This window comes from Centrocercus urophasianus, unplaced genomic scaffold (genome assembly GCF_019232065.1).
Source record: "Centrocercus urophasianus isolate 14NV4802_14NV808 unplaced genomic scaffold, USGS_Curo_1.0 seq_21, whole genome shotgun sequence".
Taxonomy (NCBI): Eukaryota; Metazoa; Chordata; class Aves; order Galliformes; family Phasianidae; genus Centrocercus; species Centrocercus urophasianus.
In genome coordinates, this window is record NW_024884767.1 from 2,731,288 (window position 1) to 2,752,660 (window position 21,373).

General features: G+C 39.6%; 1 protein-coding gene across 1 annotated transcript in view; it reads right to left on the reverse strand.

Moving 5' to 3' along the window:
- Nucleotides 1-5,496: 5,496 nt before the first annotated feature.
- The window catches only part of EDIL3 (EGF like repeats and discoidin domains 3), a 270,179-nt gene continuing 254,302 nt past the window's right edge, over nucleotides 5,497-21,373 (reverse strand). Inside the window, exon 11 of the mRNA XM_042822916.1 lies at nucleotides 5,497-7,778. Coding sequence (XP_042678850.1) covers nucleotides 7,629-7,778 — 150 coding nt within the window. The 3' untranslated portion in view covers nucleotides 5,497-7,628. The remainder of the gene's footprint in view (nucleotides 7,779-21,373) is intronic.

Here is a 21,373-nt window from a genome sequence, read left to right on the forward strand (position 1 = left end):
CCCCCCCTTCTTTTTCCCCTTCTCCTTCCCATTTTCGGGGGTGGGGGGGGCTGGGGGGGGGGGGGGGGGGGGGGTTCGGGGGGGAGGATTATGGGCCTACTGCCCCCCTGTCACGGGCATAGATCAATCTACTTAACTCAGCGACACATAAAAACATCACCATTCAAGGGAAAATTAACATATATATAAAAAGTGAGCAAAGAAAATTCAGAGAAAATATTTTTGTAAAATTCATCATTCTAGTCTGTGGATATGATTTATGTGTGTAACCCTGGGATTGCTTGACCGGAGTCATCAGCTGTGTTTCTTGCTCATGCCCTTGCGCTCACAGGACAAGCTAAAAACAAAAGTAAGAAAGCTTGTTGGTTGAAGTATAAAGAGTTTAACGACTGAAGGAAAGAGGGGAAACAAATATTAGACCCACTCAATTGATGCAGTCCTTCGTCACCTCACCAAGTAGACTGCTGGCAACCTCCACCCCGAACCTCCTCCCCTCCATTGGTGTTGCTGACCAGGATGTTATAATATGGCAGGGGGCATGGCCAGTTTGGGTCAACTGTCCTGGCCATACTCTGTAGGCACTGCAGTGTTGTTAGTGCTGCAGTAGCCACCAATCCAAAATATGAACCATATGGGATATTGCAATGAAAGGTTACCATCCCAACCTGAATCGTAAAGAAACCCACGGTATATATATCAGCCCAAAGAGCACACATCATATCACTTTATGCTTTCATAAGTACACGTTGTACCACTTTTTTAAGAAGCCTTTGACCCAGCTTCAATGAATTGCCTATATTTTTTATGCCCAACAGTCTGTGTGCTTAATTGTATTTATTGTGGTCATAGCAATATGTTTCTCTACTGACATCTTGCAATGCCCTAGAAAAACAATATATTTCAGGATGTTGTTCATATTAGCCTGCTTCTTATTTTCCAGTCTGATGCAAAAGTTTAGTGACCTTTCCTACAATATTTTGAGGGCTGATTTCCTTCGTTTAGTCATGGCCACCAGAAATGTGTCTACTGACCTATCATCTGATGTGCAACCTCAGATAACCATGATGCATTAGCTTGTAAATCAGTGAGAAAGCAGCCGCATCTGAAACATTATCATGACGAAAGGCTGTGCTCTTTGACAATTCTTGCCATTCCCACCCGTATTCCACTCTGTTATTCATGCTTCTCATATATTCATATGTATGTGGAGAACATTTGTAAGTTGATATATATCGTATCTGTATCAAAATACAACTGGTACTGCTAAAATATATACTGCTAAAATGCATTTTACTATGCTCTCAGAAACATGAGCTTTGAGAGCATGTGTTTCCATGTTCAGATACATTTGTTATCATCTATGTATATTACATAGATGATCTATTACATATCTATTACATATATTACATCTATTACATCTATGTTCCAGATACATTTAAGTATATATTAACAATTCTTCAACTACTGATAGTGATAAAAATTGTCAAAAGATAATTTGTGATCCTTAACATGAGCCAGCAGTGCGCTCTGGCAGCTCGAAAGGCAAATGGGATCCTGGGCTCCATCAGGAGAGGGGTGGTCAGCAGGGACAGGGAGGTGATTGTCCCTCTCTACTCGGCTCTTGTGAGGCCCCATCTGGAGTACTGTGTCCAGGTGTGGAGCCCTCAGTACAAGAAAGACATTGAGATTTTGGAAAGGGTCCAGAGGAGGGCGACTAAGATGATCAGGGGGCTGGAGCACCTCCCCTATGAGGACAGGCTGAGGGAGTTGGGCTTGTTCAGCCTGGAGAAGAGAAGGCTGCGGGGTGACCTCATTGCAGCCTATCAATACCTGAAGGGAACCTACACCCAGGAGGGGAGTAAACTCTTCAAAAGGGCTGACAACAGCAGGACTAGGGGAAATGGATCCAAGTTGAAGGAGGGAAGATTTAGGTTGGATGTTAGGGGGAAGTTCTATATAAGGAGAGTGGTTAGGCCCTGGAACGGGCTGCCCAGGGAGGTTGTGGATGCCCCGTCCTTGGACGTGTTTAAGGCCAGGTTGGATGGGGTCCTGGGCAACCTGATCTAAATGTGTGTGTTTGGTGGCCCTGCTAGGCAGGGGGGTTGGAACTACATGATCCTTGAGGTCCCTTCCAACCCGGGTGATTCTGTGATTGTGTGATCTGTGATTCTGTGATCTATGCATTTATAAAGCTGGGCAACAAATGTTCACACAAGGATTAAATTTGCCTGCCCTCTTTTGTATTATTAGCCTAAACCAGTCTTCTGCACCTTAAATTTCTAATAAAGAAAATTATATTTTGAAAGAAAATAGGAAGTTTTCATCAGTGCAATTATCTTTCACTTTGTCCTAACTTACTTTACAAGGCTAAGTGTTCACAGATTGTTTACTGATCACTAAGTGAACAAATTAACCTGCTGTTTAAACTGAAAATACGAAGTGTCATTGTATTTATCACAGAAGTACCAGGGACTTATATTTCATAACTACATGTGTTGATATGCATGCTAATCCCTTGAGATCATTAGCAACAGGTATGGTAGGATGGACACTGATAAATAGTTGCCATTATGAAGAGAATTATTAATTATTTTCCCTCACCGTCTTCATTAAAGTTCCTGGGGAACTGCATTATGAAGAATGAGAGGAAAAATCACTTTTCATTTCATCAAGTGCAGGCCCCAGGTTTCATGAAAAAATTGCAATTTATAATTGAAACTAAGGATGTACTCAAGATGTACGTTTTCAGACATTTGTAACTATATTACTAATATTCACCATTCACTAGAAGATATCCTCTCTTTATGTGTAACATTATATTCTTCTCCTTTTTAAGACTGGTAGACATACGCAATCAGAAGAAATTCACAACATCATTTCAGGGAGTTTACTGTTGAAATGCATTACACTGTTAAGTGTACAGACTGCACATATGGCAGACAGAGTAACTACTGTCAGTGCGCACTCACGAATGGAGACCACTTTTGGTTGAAGGACGGAAGACGAGATGGGGCTGCAACAAAAGCCCCAACAAAAAAAATGTATAGCTGTGAACTTAATCTAGCAGAGTATGGAGTAAACCACTGATTACCTCTCACTATCTTTAAAATATACCATTCTACTTATCTTTAAAGTATTTTAAAAGTCTCAATGTTTGAAACTGGGAGTGAATAGCTTTTCTGTGCACTACATTCACCACCCATCATAGAAAATAGAAAGACTAAATTTCCTGAGTTTTGAAAACATTTCCATGAAAACATTGCTTTGTCTGTCAGGCATGACCGTTTTGGTCCTTTCCCAGGCACTGCAGCAGAGCTGCTGCTGGACATATGTAATAGGGGCAACTCTGCCCTGGCAGGCTGGCAGCAAAGCAAAAATATGAAGGAGAAAGGTGGTTGTGAGCAAGCACCGGCCCTGCAAGGCAATCTTGGTTGAAAGTCTCATAGCAGCTTGTTTATCTTTGCAGAAATTAATTTGCCTATGCAGGAGTAGAGAAGAGAGGATAAGGACTGATACATATCCTGAGAAATCTGACTTGAAGGAAATGAAATTGTCTGTTTATATTTCTGGTGCTTATTCAGACAGCACTAAGATAAAAAATGTTTTTAGCCTCACTGAGACCTTTGCTTTTTTTTTTATCTGGAAGAACAAAGGGAACACATTGAAGGGAGCGCAGAACCAGGGCTGATTTTGCCAGAAACAAACTTACCTACCACAAAAGACCCCACGAAGGAATCCAGGAAAATGCCATCTCATATCTCTGCTCTGCATTTGCTGCAGGTCTGGCTGAGATAAGTTGTATCCATTCAAGGTACTGCAATATAAGTGCTTCAGAAATGGCCTCATTTTTCAAAAGTTTTATTGTTAAGTTTGAAGACTAGACAAGGTCATACTGGTTTTACATCATCCTACATGATTTAAGTATATACAAAACCATTTGAATATTACACAGCTTGAAAGGTTGCAAAGGTCTTTGTGTCCAAGACACTTCGGTACTTACTGACACATCAGAAGCCAGCACTGAATATTATAGATCATATTTGTTGTATAGCAAAGATACACTCATTTAGTATCCTTAGTCTTCAAAACTCACATGTATTTGTATGCAGCCATTCCCAAAGAGAAAGTCAACCTGGTGACCACAGCCAGGTAGCATGATAAGCCCTTCACACAGATAAAACTGAGCCTGGTGATAGTGCTTGTTTTCCCAGGCTAAAAACATAGTATGTTGCGGAGCCGCAGAATGGTGCCTACTTAGCTGGTTCCGAGTGAAATTTAATTAAGAGTGTACTTTCACTCTTGTTCAATGTCACTGTCACAATTAATACCCAAGGATCCTTTCAAAGTGTTTTTCCACTTATCCTTTATGTGCTTCTCTTTTTGGTATGCCAATTGCTTTCACTGGGAAAGTACGGCTGTGTTAGTTATCACTTGTCCCTTCTGTCAGTGGTTTTCATGCACAAAGAGGGGAGAGTAAAATAAAGGGAAAAACCATAATACGGGAGCACACCTGATATCAAGAATTATTTCAGTATGAAATAACAGCAGGAATACAGTTTGGTTTTATGGCTGCTCAATACCATTTAAAGAAAGTTTCTGGCAGCTAAAGAATAATTTCAGTAATAAAGCCACAGCAGACTGGCTGAAAGTGTTGGGGCAAACCTATATGATTCGTTTATAATTTATTGGAGCATATTATTATAAAGTACAGAGCTTTGTTTCCAGGTTGCGAAAACTGCTGGCAGATGGAAGCTAACACAGAGTAAAAGAATGAAATTACTCAACTCCAAGTTAACACAAAATAAAGTGACTATTTTAGGTATTCTAACAACACTACTTTTATATGCAGATAAATGGTTAGCAATCGAATTAGCAACGGAAGACAATACCAAAAGTTGCAAAACATGAAAAAAACAATCACTTGGGAATGAATATTCCAAAACAAAACTAAAAATATTTGATGAACTAGAGACTCCAATTTGCAGAAATGCCTCCCTTTTTTAGGTTACACAGTCCATTAGATACATGGCTATTCTTCCAGTCTATAAATAAATACTCAGTTGCTGTCTTAAAACTGAAAAATGGTTTTAGATGTCTTTAAATACTATGTGTCCTTAAAAACATTTTTTTGTTTGTTTTTGTTTTTTAATGAAGAGTTTGAGGCGCAAAACATTGACAGTGGTTAACTTAAGAATACAGTTTTTCTCTAGAATTTTACGTATCCCCATGATTGACTTTCTCTTTAAAATCACTCACTATGCTTGAAGACCACTTCATATATACATCATTAAGGAATGCTGTTAACACAGTTACAGACAAGACATTAACAGTCTAGTGGCTTTTGTTATGCAGCACAAAGTAAAAAATAAAGAACGAACTTAGCAGTGTTGCACAGGACTTCAACATTTCTTACACATACTTTCACCTTTATAAGACTTTCCTGTAGAAGTCTTTATATGTCTAAGCCTTATAAAATAAATACTTGTATAAATACAGTTTAAGGATTAAATCATTTTATAGAGGCAGGGTGTTCTGTTTGTTAAAATGTGACAGTTTAAGTGACGCTATCCGAAAACCGCCACCTATATATCCCCAATTCTTGCAAGTAAAATTCCTGGCTGCTAATCTAGGGTCTTTCACAGTTAAATGGATTATATATTTTCTCTGTGGTAGAGAATGTGTGATTAAATGCAGGTTTTGAAATCCAAACCGTTTTGTTTCCAAAGCAAACTTTTCCCTTTGCAGACTGTGGGCCAATGGGGCATTTGTCTGGGAAGCAGGACTCAGGCTCATACTTCAGTGTTTTGGTTTCAGTGAGAATGTAACGGTGACAGAAATTAAGTTCAGTGATATTTGCTAGAACATGCAGCTGTATATATATATATATAAGTAATTTATATTTTGCCATCAGCATGTTATGAAGTTAACAGTGTGATCCCATGTGATCCCATTATTTCAGGCAGCAAATACAACATCTCCTAACTCCTTGTCCCAAGGTCTTTAAGGTTCTGGTGCTACATCATCATGGAGTGCCTTGTGCTTAGGAAGCTCAGAGTGCTTCACAAGATTGGTGTGATTATCTCCATTTGTGGGGTGAGGTTACTGCCCAGCAAACAAACACCAGAGCCATGACTGCAATGCCCTTCCCCATCCCTTCTTTCACTCTTGCTGCACAGCTACCTCATGCAGCCAAGTCCATTGACCTGTCTTGTTTCTAGATCCTATAAGGCATAGCAGCACCCTCCACCTCCACCCAATTAAATCTGCACTGCCACCCAATGCCTAACTGTACTTCTAGCATCTTACAAATCCCATCACTGTTTAATTTTTTTCTGGGTCCTAGGGCCCTAACTGGACATACTTTCTTAAAACAGCATAGTAAGAAGCATTTCTGTAGATGAAGCATGACAAAGATCAGCCTCCTTGTGGCTCAGTGGCATACTCAGCAAAGACACAGCTGGGAGCAGAGGGAACCAAGTGCCCAAATCGGGTGCACTCCTACAACATCTCTTGCCTCCATGCTTGGGAGAAAGAACATGACTGGTGCCATTAGAAAGGCCCAGCAGAAAGATTTCCCAGCAGCAAGGAGGTCATTCCTTCCACATGCTTCATTTTTTTTTTGTTTGTTTTTTGGCACCTCATTCCTTCATATCATGTGTCTCCTCACAGGAAGAAGGTTTCTGAAAGAAGAAGTCAGATGGGCAGCTCCATCGAGGGCAGTTCACTCCTGGGTAAGTCATGCAATGGGTTCAGGATTTATGCTGTGCACTGTGCCTTTACCGCTGCATGTACTGAAGACATGGAACCACAAGAACCCGCCTGTTTCACCTCAGCATCCTTGCAAGAACACTATTCAAGCAGAATTAATGTACTTTGGCAAATTCGTTAACTTCATAATGTACTGACAGCAAATTTTATTCCATATACAAATGGGTCTTTCAAAGAAAATAACATTAACAGTGATACTGAACAGAAAGCATGAAGGTTATGTCTATAATATGCAAAATTGAGAAGGAACATGGGGCTAGCTAGGAAAACCCTTTAGGTGAATGGACTCTGCTGTTTAGATAGGAATAATGAAAGGTAGCTAGTAATATCACAGGTACTGTATTTTACAGTACCACAAAGTATTTTCCAAAATATGTCATAAATAGTGACAGTGTTTGATAGGCACAATTACTATAATGCAGTCATCCCCAAGTAAACTTATTGCTAAAAGCTGCAGTATCACTTTTTGCAAGTAAGATGACAGTATGATTTATGGAGAACTTGTCAGCCCAATGTTACTGAAGCTGCAAATGAGCTTTGTCATGCTCTTTCTCTTCCCTTGTAAAAAGGATGCTGCTGTTTTTCCCTAACACATTTCAACTAGTGTGAACAAATTAAAGGAGAGCTAGAAAGATAATGCCACAGCAAAAGGGACAACACTAACATATTTCAAGGACAAAATCGGATTGGATCATTTAAAGGGCAGGCTTAGACCTCCTTGCGAAAGACATTTAGCGGCCTACCATAAAATGAGCACTTGATCATGAAAAACCCACTCAGCTTCCTACAGGCTTTGCAGTTTCTTCTACGAAGGGACCAATAGTGGTACTGAGAGCTATGACGCCCAGCAGAACCCCACCTCAGTCCTCCTCCGTGCAGCCCAGCAGCTCTGACCGCAGGGTGATCCGGCCATACCACGACCATGGGATGATGCGGATGTGCCGGGCGTAGATCGGAGGGTCAATGACGTTCTTCCGGTGTGTGTCATTGTCAAAGTTTCCCTGGAAAACCTAAAAGGCAAGCAGCAAGAAGGTTGGTGCCTGGATAGCCAAGCTTGAGAACTGAGCAATGACTGGGTTAGGAACGCTCCAATAGAGACATTCCTTCATGGCTGACGCTTGCTGGGTTCAAGGAGGACTCTTCTTTTACACATGCTATTTTACATACCAAGGTACTCCTTGGACTAGTGTTTTATAAGACGTCTGACAAATACTGGCCCAATCATAGGGCAAAACAACATTCCTCCTTAATGAAGGTCTGCACGATGTTATTTCTCAGATAGAAGGGAGCAATGTCTTATTAAAACATCAGATACCTGAAACCAAAAAGTAATGTCCAGAACTGACATCAGTGGGATCCAAAAGGAAGTGACAAAGTGAGTGAAGAGCCTGAAACTCTACACAGCAGAACCAAAGGAGACAGAAAAACCCTGAAATCCATGGGGCCAGAGAAAGGACACCACACATGTGACTCAGGGTCTGTGTGGGTTCTGGACCTGCATGCCTGGCTAGAACGTGAGGTGCAGATTCAGCCCACAGCTGAAATCATTGTTACCATTTTAAAAATTAACTGCCTTTTTACTTGGCATTTGTATCTTGTCAAAATAATCCTAGGAGGTTCTGTTACTATTTTGGATGAAGTAGCATTAGAAGAACACTTACTCACCAATGCAGCTTGGATGCCATTGCATAAGCTGTGACAAAATTAGTGACTATAAAGGACACTATCATATTCTGTTGAAAAATGTTACCATAAGCATTAATAGCTTTGGAAGCAGCTCGTGATACATTTAAAAATATCTTAACTCATTCTAAGGCAGGTAAATACATTATTTCCAATGGCATGTGTTAGTCAATATATCAGTGAGTTCCAAAACTCTGGTCTGTGTTAGAACAATGCCATTTTTTTCTCCTAAGAGTCGTGATTCAAATTCAAAGGGCATAGCATTTCTCTTTCAGCAAAACGGTCAGATCACCCCCTGGAGATATTTTCGGTTTATATGGGTAATCTTCAATGTCTTCAAATGTCTTTTCATTTACAAAAACATTATTTGATGTCTTTTTGACTTCAAATGAGTGATTTTCATTTGCATAAAGCACAAAAGGAGTATGATTCTCTAGAACAAGTGCTTATGTGACTGAATTAGTGCAAAATGAAAAACTTCTTTGAAGTTCTTAGGAAAAATGCCATAGATTGAATCCAGAAGAGAATTTTAGTCTTCTAAATTCTCAGAAGAGAACTTAGACTACTATTTTAGTCTTTAAGCTCCTCTCAAGTGCTATCAGTTTGGCATTTTCAAGAACACATGTATGCTCCACAAGTGATTCTCTTTCAAAAGTGATGTATTTCCCTCCTTGCCCGGAACCTCAGCATTCAAGCTAAGCAACAATTAAGATAAACAGATAAAATTTCAGAAAAACTGGCCACAAAGCCACAGTGCTGTGACTGTAAGGAAAAAAAGAAGCATTTTTGTCAGGAAAAGTTGTTTGTTGTCCAAGTATAGTCTAGTGTTGATTACAGAAATTAGCTAGAGCTTTAAGATTTCATCTGAATTTGATTATCATTTGTGTCAGTACAGCATACAATACAAGAAAGCAAACTCATTAAAATTAGCAAGGTACAATCTGCAGCAAAGAAAGCTTAAAAGTAAAAGATTGTTCCTTTTGATTTCTTGCACATGCATGCAATTTATCTGTTGGCTTTTTTTTACCAATTCAGACGATAAGCAATGCAGAACCACAAGCAATTCTTGCTGCAGAGGAATTGGAGAATTTTTTATTTTCTATTTCATTTTTCCTGTGGAAGACATCTCAGAAATAGCATTTTGACTAAGACTTGGAATAAAAAAAGTCTTTGTTTACCAGAAAAATCCATCTACTCGCTATCCATACCCACATGCATCTGTGCAAAGTGAAAATATCTGAATCAAACTAAGGAACAAATACTGATGAAAGAGTTGGATTATACTATTTTTCTTAGAGCCACGAAAGTGTATGTAAAATCACACACAATGTCATTATTACCTGAAACTGAACTCATCTGTTTCAGATACTAATTTATGCAAATGTATAATTTAGCATCCTTCAAAATTCAAGATACAGTCTCAGGAAATTAAACTTGCTAGATCAAGGATTTTAGGAAAACAGATTTATCAACGAGAAAAGCTTTGCGAACATCCCCAAATGTGACTGGCATGAAATATAACATCCCATGAGCAAACACACTGAATGCGTTGCAGTAGACCAGTGGCAAATTTAAAATCATAGAATCAATAAGGTTGGAAGAGACCACCAAGCTCATCAAGTTCAACCATCAACCCATTGCCACCATGCCCTTAAACCGTGTCCCACAGTGCCACATCTACTCTTTTCTTGAAAAACATCCAGGAATAGAAAATTTACTACTGAATTTTTCATTCTTCATTTTACCTCAGCTTAAGCTCACTAATGAAGTTAAGAAGCTTGGAAGAAAGGACATATGATAGATGTCTATAACATCATAAATGACATGGAGATCAATCACAGACAACACTGCATTGTTCTTGTAGAATGAAATGAATGAGTCACCTAATGGTCGTGCTGTTTCACACACCGTGTAATCAAACTGTGGTACTCTTTCTCATAGTATTTAGGTATTAGTAAAGTGAGATAAACTGCTAGGGGTAGGATCTATAGCCAAGGACTGCAAAACATGCAGGTAGAAGAGTGCAGGAAACTGGGAAGACATCTGCTGGAGGATGCATGCTCCCTAGTGTGGGCAGGTCTTCAGCCTCACACAACAGGGCAGCTCCTAAATCACCAAGTACCTGTATATGTAAAAGTGGATCAAAGCTTTTGGTTTATTTTAATTTTTCTACTGGGAGTATCTGTTTATGTCAGGCTACATACTTAAAAGGTGTAAGTTACTAAAACTTTCACTCAGAAACTTCAGCAAGTTTACACATACATATTCCCCACATACATATGTAACTCCTCTGTATCTCAGTATTTTACAGCTGCTTTTAAAATAAAAAAGTAGAAAATGTATGATAGTGTGCTTTTATGTACGATAACTTATGACCAGTTTGCGAAAAAAACCCACAACTGCAGAAAATACATACATAATGATATTCTCTGCCAAAAAAGATTTCTGAAATATAAACAAGTCTTGCTTATAGCTGTGTCAAACAAGGTATCTGGTTGTCTTGCCTTTAAATACTCACTGAAATTTTTCATTAGAGCTAAGTGTTTTATGCCCTAAGCAACATATTCAAATTATGACGATGTAAATTGATTCATATTTTAAAAAGAGAACTGCAGTAAGTTTTGTGACAAGATAATTTAGAGTAACTATCTAAGGAAGAAGAGCTTGGGAAAATTGAATTTATTATAAGGAATGCTTGCTGTAAATGCGGAGCTTAAAAGCAGGTTTCAGGGCACATCCATAGCACTAATTAACAGGTGGGGGCAAAGGGTAGAATGGGGTTTTTAGCATTGTGTCAGTGGATACCTCAGATATATGAAAATTCAGGGAGCCTGATTCTCTGCAGAGAATATTTCTGGGTCTCGTGTCTTACAGAAACTGAAATTACATGGAAAGTCTACATTGGGCTTAGCATTATTAGTTCCTGCTATTTGGGATAATAGCAAAGAATTGAGACTTTAACATCTAAGTCTCAGATAATGAAGTCAGTATACTGTCTGTTGAATGTTAACCATATTTTTTGTCCAGAGTATTTCAAACAGGTTCTTGGAGCAGTTAATCCTGCTCATAAAATCACAGAATCACTGAATCACCAAGGTGGGAAAAGACCTACAAGATCATGCAGTTCAATCATCTGCCTGTCACTAATAGTTCTCACTACACCATGGCCCTCAACACAACATCCAAATGTTCCTTGAACACCTTCAGGATTGGTGACTCCACCACCTCTCTGGGCAGCCCATTCCAGTGCCTGACTCTTCTGGAAAAGCAGTATTTCCTAACATCCAGCCTGAATATCATATTAGAGGCAGACCATTTAAAAAGAGTAATTAGATCTAGCTTCCATTTGGATTTTTCTTCAGTGCATTACATCTCGTAAGTATGACAAATAAAGGGGAACTATTCATTTCAAGTTCAAAAGAAAGCTGAATGAAAAATATTTCTGATAGTTATATTCCCTTCTTTCAGAAACATATTATTTCTTTATTGTCATTTATTGAAAAATACTTCTTCAAGCAAGACTGAAATTTGCAGATCTGCACAATCCATTTACTTGCATTGAAAATTTTTGTTCTTGCTTGGTGGAGTATTTCTTTTCACAATGAAGAGCTACAAAGCTACAAGTGAATGACATTAGGTCAAAGATGGTGAAAGATGTTCTGATTTCTTAGCAGAAAGAGAGCTGCTGTTTAAAGGCATTCTGTTTTACTTTAGAACAATTCACAACTGGAAGATGCTTTTCACTATAAAAAATTGGGCAGGCTTTTTGAATTAAATGGATATGTGTTTCAAACAGACATGTTCACGCACCTGTGCTAATGTAGTGATGTAAGGGGAAAAAAAGGACATTCTTCCTTTTCAGTTGATATTGAAAAAGTCTCTTTGCCAGCCTCACCTTTGTGCTGAGTATGATAGAGTAGATCCTGCTGGAAGCTATGCTGAAGCCCATGGAAGACAAGGAGGTGATCCCATACAACCAACATTGCTTCACAAGGGACAACTTCTGCCTGATCAACCTAGTGGCTTTTTTATAATGGCAGTCAACATCTCAATGTCCAGAGGGAGATCAGTGACAAATGGTGTGCCTCAGGGTCAGTGCTGGGACTAACACATTTTAATATCTTCATCAATGATACTGACACTGTCAGCAAATCTGTGGATGACACCATGTTGTGTGGTACAGTCAACACACCAAGGGGACAGGATGCTATCCAGAGAAACCTAGACAGGCTGAGCAGTTGGCCCACATGAACCTCATAAGGTTCAACAAATACAAATGCGAAGTCTTTTACCTGGGTTATGGCAACCCCCACTGTCAGTACAAGCATGACAATGTAAAGATAGAGCATAGTGCTGCTGAAAAGGACATGGGGGTGGATTGCAAGTTGGTCATGAGCCAGCAGTGTGCTCTCAAAACCCAGCAAGCCAACTGTGCCTGGGCTGTATCAAAAGAAGCATGATCAGCAGAATGAAGGAGGTGATCCTGCTCTTCCTACTCAGCACTTCTTAGACCTCACTTGGAGTACTGCATTCAGATGTGAAGTCCTCAGTACAGAAGAGACACTGACCTGCTGGAGTATGTCCAGATATGTGCCCCCAAAATAATCCAAGGAATGGAACATCTTCCCTGTTAGGACAGGCTGAGAGAGTTGGGAATCCTCTGGGAAGACCTTATAGAGACCTTTCAGTATTTGAAGGGGGTTGTAAGAAAGAAGGAGACATCCTTCTTGATCAAGAATTGTGACAGGACAAGGGGAAATGGTTTCAAACTAAAAGAGTGGATATAGAGAAGAAGTTCTTTACAACAAGGATGGTGAGGCACTGGCACAGGCAGTCCAGAAAGATGGTGGATGTACTGTTCCTGGAGACATGCAAGGTCAGGCTGGACAGAGCCCTGAGTGGCAGGATCTAGTTGGTGGTACCCCTGTTGATTGCAGGGGAGTTGAACAAGATGACCTTTAACGGTATCTTCCAACTAACATAATTCCATAACTCTATGTTTCTATGAATAAAATGATGTATAGTGTGATATTTATTATCTTCTCAAGTTCTGAATAGATATCAGGCATGTAAAGCTTCTAAATTTGTAAAGTGCATTTAACATATTCTTGCCATTTTTTCTACTTGATATATCTCCTCATGTCCCTGAAATGGAAAATTTACTCCACTGCACACAGTTTGTAAGTGGTTTATGACAGAAAGTTCAAAGCCAAGCAAGCAAAGAAATATTCTGAACAACTGCCCTTCATAAATGTTTACAAAAATTCACTTTAGCTCAGCTGAGGGCAATAGGAACCACCTGTAATTTAAATCAGTGGAGAACCTAGGTTGAGGGCTTCAAAAACTTAGACAAACAAGCAATGGGACCCTGGGAGGCAAGACACAGTGTTGAAACTTTGCCCTGATGTTACACAGGGTCAATATATTGATGTATGTTGTTTATACTCAACAGGGCTGTTTTGGTTTGTGCAAGCCTTATCATCAGTCAAGTTCCTTCAGGCAAAATAGCAGGAAAGCACAACACACTACCCACACCACACAGAAAAAATGAAGTGCAGATCCTATGTTGTAAATAAAATTTCTGCTCTCCTTTTACTTGTATCAGATCAGACAAAGACCAATGAAATCTAACTGCCTGATGAAATACAGACTTTTTCAGTGAAATTTCATGAAAGTTGGCATAAGGTTAAAATATTGTTTTAAGCAGGTCATTACTAAATAGTAATGATCATATTATCTTAGAATTACAGAAAGGTTGTATTGGAGGGGACCTTAATTATCATCTGGTTGCAATGCGGCTGCCATGGGAAGGGACACCACTCACTAGATGAGGCTGCCCAGGGCCCCACCCAACCTGGCCTTGAACATCTCCAGAGATGGAGCATTCATAACTCTGGGCAGCCTATGCCTCACCACCCTCTGAGGAAAGAATTTACTCTGAACACCTAATTCTCCATCTACTCCTTTAGTCTAAAACCGTTTCCCCTTGCCTTATCACTATCCACTATCAGCCCATGTAAAAAGTCAGTCTCTCTCCTGTTTATAAGCTCCCTTTAAACACTGTGAGACTGTGAGTTTTCCCTGGAGCCTTCTCTTCTCCAGACTGAATAAACTCAGATCCCTCAATCTTTCTTCCTAGGTGAGGCATTCCAGCTATCTGATCATCTTTGTGGCCTCATCTGGAATTCACTCCAACAGCTCCACAATGTTTTTGTACTGGGTGCCCCAGGCCTGGATACAGTACTCCAGGTGGGACCTTAGAAGGGCAGAGTAGAGGGGAAACAATCTCCTCCCTCATCCTGCTGTCACCACTCTTCTGATGCTGCCCAGAATACAGTTGTCCTCCTCGGCTGCAGGTGCACACTGCTGGATCACATCAAACTTTTATCCACCAAAATACCCAAATCCTTCTCCACAGGTCTGTTCTCAATGAGTGCTTCTCCCAGTTAGTACACTGGGATTGCTCTAAGCCTTGTGCCTTGCACTTGGCCTTGCTGATGTCATTAAGTTATCGGTGGCCCACTTTTCATGCTTGTCCTGGTCTCTTTGAATTGCATTCCTTCCATTATATCCACTGTTCAGCTCAATGCCATCAGCAAGCTTGCTGAGGGTACACCAAACCCCACTGTCTAGGTCACGGATAAAGATTCTGAAGAGCACTGGTCCAAAGACGAACCTCTGACAGATATTTGTCAGCAGTCTCCACCTGGGCACAGAACCACTGACCACAATCCTCTGGCTGCAGCTATCCAGCCAATTCCTTATCCACTGAATAATCCACTCTTCAAGTTCACATCTTTCCAATTTAGATAAAAGAATATGATATGAAAGCATATCATAAAGATGAAATTCTGGTAGATGACATCAGTTGGCCTTCCTTTTTGTGCTGACACCATCACTCCATCATAGAAGGCCACTAGATTGTGAAGCACAATTATGCCCTGGAGAAGCCATACTGGTTGTCACAGTCCTTGTCTTGCATGTGCCTTATGGAACTGCCAGAGGATCCATTCCAGGATTTTCCCAGGCACAGAAGTGAGACTTACTGGCCTACAATTCCCCAGGTCTTCCTTTCACCCTTTCTTAAAAACGGGACTGATGTTTAAGACTTCAATTAACAGCCACAGCTTTTTGGAGAACGGCTCAACAACTGCATCAGCCAGTTCCTTTAAGATACTGGGATGCATGGCATCTGGTCCCACAGACCTGTGTACAGTCAGTCTTATCAGATGCTCTTGAACTTGATATTTGCTTGCAGTTGGAGGGATTTTGCTCCCTTAGAGCCCACCTGGAAGTTTTGAGAACTGAGAAACACGAGAAGCCTAACTGCCACTGAAAACTCAGGCAAAGAACTTACTGAGGACCTGAACCTTCTCCAAGTCCACTGTTGCCATTTCTCCCTTCATATTTATCATGGAGGTACAGTCTTCTTCACCTTTCCTTTCTGTACTAGTAGAAGTCCTTTTTGTTATTTTTCACGTCTCTCACAGAGTTTAATTCCATCTGTGCCTTGCCATTTCTCATCCCATCCATGTGAGTCCAGATGGCATTCCTCTATTCTTCCCAGGCCACAGTTCCCTGCTTCTGCTGCCTGTGCATTTCTGTCTTATCCCCCAATCTGACTAGCAAGTCCTTGCTCAGCCATGTTGGTTTCCTATCTCTTCTGCTTGATTTCTTATGCTGGGGGATGGAGAGTTCTTGTGTTCTCAGAAGAGCTGCCAGCTCTGTTCTGTCTTTGTTCCTAAGGACAGTTTCCCAGGAGATCTCATCCAATAACTCCTTACACAGCCTGAATTTCAGTGTCCCGACTTTGCTTTTTGCCAGGTCCATATCACTTGTGATCACAAACTCAACCAGAGCATGGCTGTTACAGCCCAGATGAGCACCAGGTCCAATAAAGCTACACTTTTGCTTGTTTCATCCAATACCTGACCATCCAATACCACCAAGTCATCTTCAGCAGACTCCAGGAGTCTCCTGGATTGTTTCCAGCCTGCCATGTTGCCTTCCAAGCAGATATCCAGGTGTTAGAAATCCCCCACCAGAATGAGAGCCCGTGAACATGATAATTCTTGGAACTGAAACAAGAAGGCTTCATCAATAGGCTGCTCTTGATCAGACAGTCTGCCATAGACCCCAACCACTGCATGACCTTCAGTGATATGGTTCCTAATTTTAATCCATATGATCACGGATGTTTCTCGGAGGCAATTCTTCACAGTCTATCTACTTCTTAACTTAGAGGGCAATGCCCCTCCTGCACCGCGTATCCCTTCAAAAAGCTTTTAGCATTTGACTGCAGAATTCCAGTTGTACGATTCATCCCACCATGTTTCTGGGATAGGAAATCAAGTCATAGTTTTCTAATTGAACCATGGCTTCCACCTTCTGTTTATTTCCCAGACTCCACGCTCTGGTGTAGAGGCACTTCATCTAGGCTACTGACCTTAAAGATGCATCCAAGATCACAGAACTCCAAAACTTGTGTGACACCACTCATGCAGCCATTCATTTAACTGATACGTTCCCCTCCTTCTACCCAGGTCCCAGTCACCAACTGGAACCAAGAAAAGCACTGTCTCCTACTATTACGCCCAGTTCCTTCATCATCCTTCAAAGGGACATAAAGTCTCTATCAGTATTTTATGATTTCCCTATTGCAGCAATCACTTAAACAAGAATATAAAAATGATGTTTAAATATGACAGTGATGTGAATTATATGTATGAACTGGATCTGTAAGTATAAATCAGGTATTATTATAATTAAACATCAGAAAGATAAAACATTAGCGATGTTTAGCAGAAAGATTTTCCATCTGACAATCTAACTTTTCACTTAAACATATGTTTCTGCTTTCTGTTGCTATGGCAATTAACCAGATATACAAAGCACATAGCTTATAACTAGTTCTTCAATTTGTCCAGAAATCTAGTGACCATCTGCACAGGAGAAACTGCCTGCCTGCAGTTAATTGCATGTCTCTTAGCTAATAATAACTGACAATATGCAGCTTGCACACTGTCCTTTAGCTTACTTTCTTATGTTCTTTCATTTCAGAAATCAGTCTGTAAAATACCATTTGACATCACAGTTGGCCTTGAGCTACCTACAGCATGCCATGCAATTTATAAATCACATTTGGAATGTTATTAGAAAAAGGGTCAAATTTGGTTTAGATCTCCTTAACATTGGCACAGTGAGCTACTGACCTCTAGTTGAGAAAAACAAGATAGCTATTGGCTGTGGTCCTTTTACTAAAATGTAGTTTCTTCCTACTTGCCAACCGGCAATGTAAATTCTTCCTTGTGTCTTGAAGAGAACAGGAGAAGTATTCTTATTTTTTTCAAAGATCTGATTCAAACTATTTAAAATGAATGAGAAAAGCATCATTATTTGAAGAAACATTTTCTTTTTCCCTTTAACTTTTTTTCCCTAGTACCTTTTACTCTGCCTTCCTAGAAGCTTAGCAGAGCTGTGAACTCAGATGAAAGCAGATGAAAAAGCAGAAGCCAATGAGGAGCTGCAGGCGCCTGTTCTTGGAACATCATTTCCAGTAGGAACTGTGCAAATAAAACTGAATACCACATTTTCTTCTGTTTGAAACAACTAATTTATGTGTTGCAGATTTATCAAAGATGCAGGGTGCAGATAATGCATTTTTGAATACAAGATAACAGTGTTTGGTTTCTATTTTTTCTTTTTTCTCTCTCTCTAAGGTAATTTCACACATTATATGGAAAAAAGGGAGAAGAGAATAGCTTTAGGAATTCATTAAGACTGACTGATATGTTAGGATTCATCCTGTAAACTGCCCAACAGTGGGTAGTTTAGGATTAACCTCTCAGTTCCTATTTCTATGTGTTTTAAAGTCACAACATTCATCCATAAATCCTTACCACAGTCAGAAACAAATCTGTAATTTCTGCACTTGAGATGCTTTGTCATCATAAAATGACACACTTCTTAGGACTTTAAAACAAATTATTTTTTTTCATACTCTCTTCCTTTCCCTCAGAGGTTTTGGAACTGTCTTTCCCTTAAATTATTGGACAAAGACTACTAGGATGAGTGGATTACTGGAGGAGGTAATCAGAAATCTATTTGTTCTGTTTTTCTCTTAAAAAATCATTTCACATAATAAATAGAATGAATTAGGGTAAATTATGAACAATTTATGCTTGCTGCTGTTGATAGCTGCTAGTGTTTATCTTTTCTCTCTTTTCTGTATCTTCAGGGGTCAGAGGAAATCTTTCTTAAAGAGTTTCATTTTGCTGTGTAAACATAGTATCTTCTAAAATGTTCTTCCATTTTGAGCCAAACCTCAAACCTTTACAAGAGCAAAGGAAATCGTTGTGGCTTTTGAGCAGGGATATGACTATTAGATAGGACAAATGATGCTGTTTCTCTTCTGCTCTCTGAGGAATTGCTTTTTATTTGGTCGTTTTCATTTTTCATTTGCATTTTTGTGCCACTCTGTTGCAAATTATGGACAAAGGAGTGGGTCAGAGAATATTCAGTACTACTGTTGTACACAGTCTGTGGGCAAATCCCATGAGAGCACACTGCACTAAGGCATCCTGGGCTGGAGAGACAACAAAGGGCTATATGTAAAACTAGAAGTTTTTACTGAGTGATGTTCTATGCCTTGAGACAAAGATAATTTATATGCTCTCAATAATGAAATAGATGATGGAAATCTATTAGCTTGTTAAAAATGCAGAACATTTTCCCATCTTGGAAAGTGGAATCAAAATTGGAATGGTCTTGACAAATTGGAGAAATGCAAATTGGAGAATTGCATGCTACAATTTAATAATGGTATGTACAAAGTCAGACCTTAGAAATTAATGACCAGTGTCAGAAGTACAGTGTGGAGAATGTTAGAGCTTACAGTAATTCTGTGCTAAAGATTACACAAATTAACATAGATTGTAAATATATACGAGGGAATAACAATGCACTGTTCCAAGAAAAGGAAAAAAAAATAATTGTTTGGGGATTATAACAAGACTATCTCCTGTAAAATATATTGCATAGTATTTCAGTGAATATCAGATGAAATACTACAAGTTTGGGAAATCAGCTTCTGGAAGAGTTGGTCCAAGCAGGATTCAAAAGAATGATCTGATGCTCAGAAAACAGACTGTATTAGGAAACACTGAAAGACTAAAGGAATGATGATTATATTTCCCCACAATAAGCTGAGAAGAAATGTTAGCATGCATCAACAAAAACAAACTGAGGACAACACAGTATTATTGAGTAAGAGAAAGAAACGACCTTTCTACCTCTTTGGAGCCCTGGAGTAGACTGCTTATATTGCAAAAACTTCATCACTGGCTACTTCTATGAACATGTTAGAGTGGGTTACAGTATAAGCATTGTATCTTTGATAACGTGAAGGACAGGTAAATGAATTTAATTACTATGCTGAGTTTTTAAACTACCTGTTTTTAACCTTCATTCAAATAATGAAGAACTATTTGCACCTACCCCTAAGATGGCACTCAGGGCCTCTGGGTTTGCTGAATCCCATTTTCTGTGCAGAATCACAGAATCACAGAATGGCCAGGGTTGGAAGGGACCTCAAGGATCATGAATCTCCAACCCTCCTGCCACAGGCAGGGACACCAGCCTCCCCATTCAATACCAGACCAGGCTGCCCAGGGCCCCATCCAACCTGGCCTTGAACACCTCCAGGGACGGGGCATCCACAGCCTCTCTGGGCAGCCTGTTCCAGAAGACCTCAAAGAGATGGGTAGGAGAGTAGTCCCTCCATAGGTCAAGAGGTACTGCCTGATCAGTTGAGATATTTTCCAGTCCTACCTCCCATGTGGTTATGCCAAGCTCACTGACTGACAGCTAGCATTTTTCGAATGTCAGACTCTGGGTAACTTTTTCTATATAGAAGAAATTTAAAATAGTGAGTATGCTTTTGTTTGATGTTTGTGGATCAAAAGACTAAAGTCTAGACTCTTGCCTACTGATCTTGTTTATTTTGTACAAATTTAAATTCAGAAGATATAATTTCTAATTTTGAGCTAAGCGTGTTTGATCATATTCTGCCTTTATTTGCTCTTGATTTCTTAAAGAATAAGATGCATCTATTTTATTCTTTGGGATGTAAACTAATATGGGGTGGGAGATGTTTTAATAAGACAATGATTAAGAGTTTTCCATTGTTCCTAGAGGACTATACATACAGCAATTAGCAATCCACCTGATGATGAAAGTGAAAAGAATTTAATTGCCTTGGCAAATGTTATAAACAAGCCTAGTCGGACCAGTGCTGTTAAGTGAGAATGCATTTTCTTCTAGATTTCCTTGTGACTGTTACTGTGTTTCTCTCTAGAGACTGGAATGTGTGTTTTCTTTTTCAATAAAATGAATGTAACGCTTTGCTATCTAAATTTTGGCTTGGAGAAGATATTTCTTTCACAGTGGATTCTTCCACTTTTAAATGCCAGGGATTTAAAATGGAATGTGTAGGAAGTGCTGAAGTGCCTATCTGTCATTTACATTGAATATATTTACAGTACATCTTCAAAAGGTGAGTTGTTTCTTTCCAATCTTTATATGACAACCAATTATACTAGACACTTCCATAATCATAGGTGTCAGGACCCTCTCAGGTAGATGGCTAAAATAACAGTTTTACCTTTTTAAAAACCTTTAGAATTTGACAGGGAAAAATCCCTTTGCAGGATTGAACAACAGTGAAATGTGACTTGGCTCTTTGAGCTGACAGTGTCATTTTTTGGTAACAATCTTCTTACAGATATAACATTTCTATGCATAGATATGCAGTTATGCACATATTTAATCCAATGATGTAGGATATCTTCCACTATTAAACGAGCATTCATTTCACAGAATCAGACTCACAGAATGGTTTAGCTTGGAACAGACATTAACGATC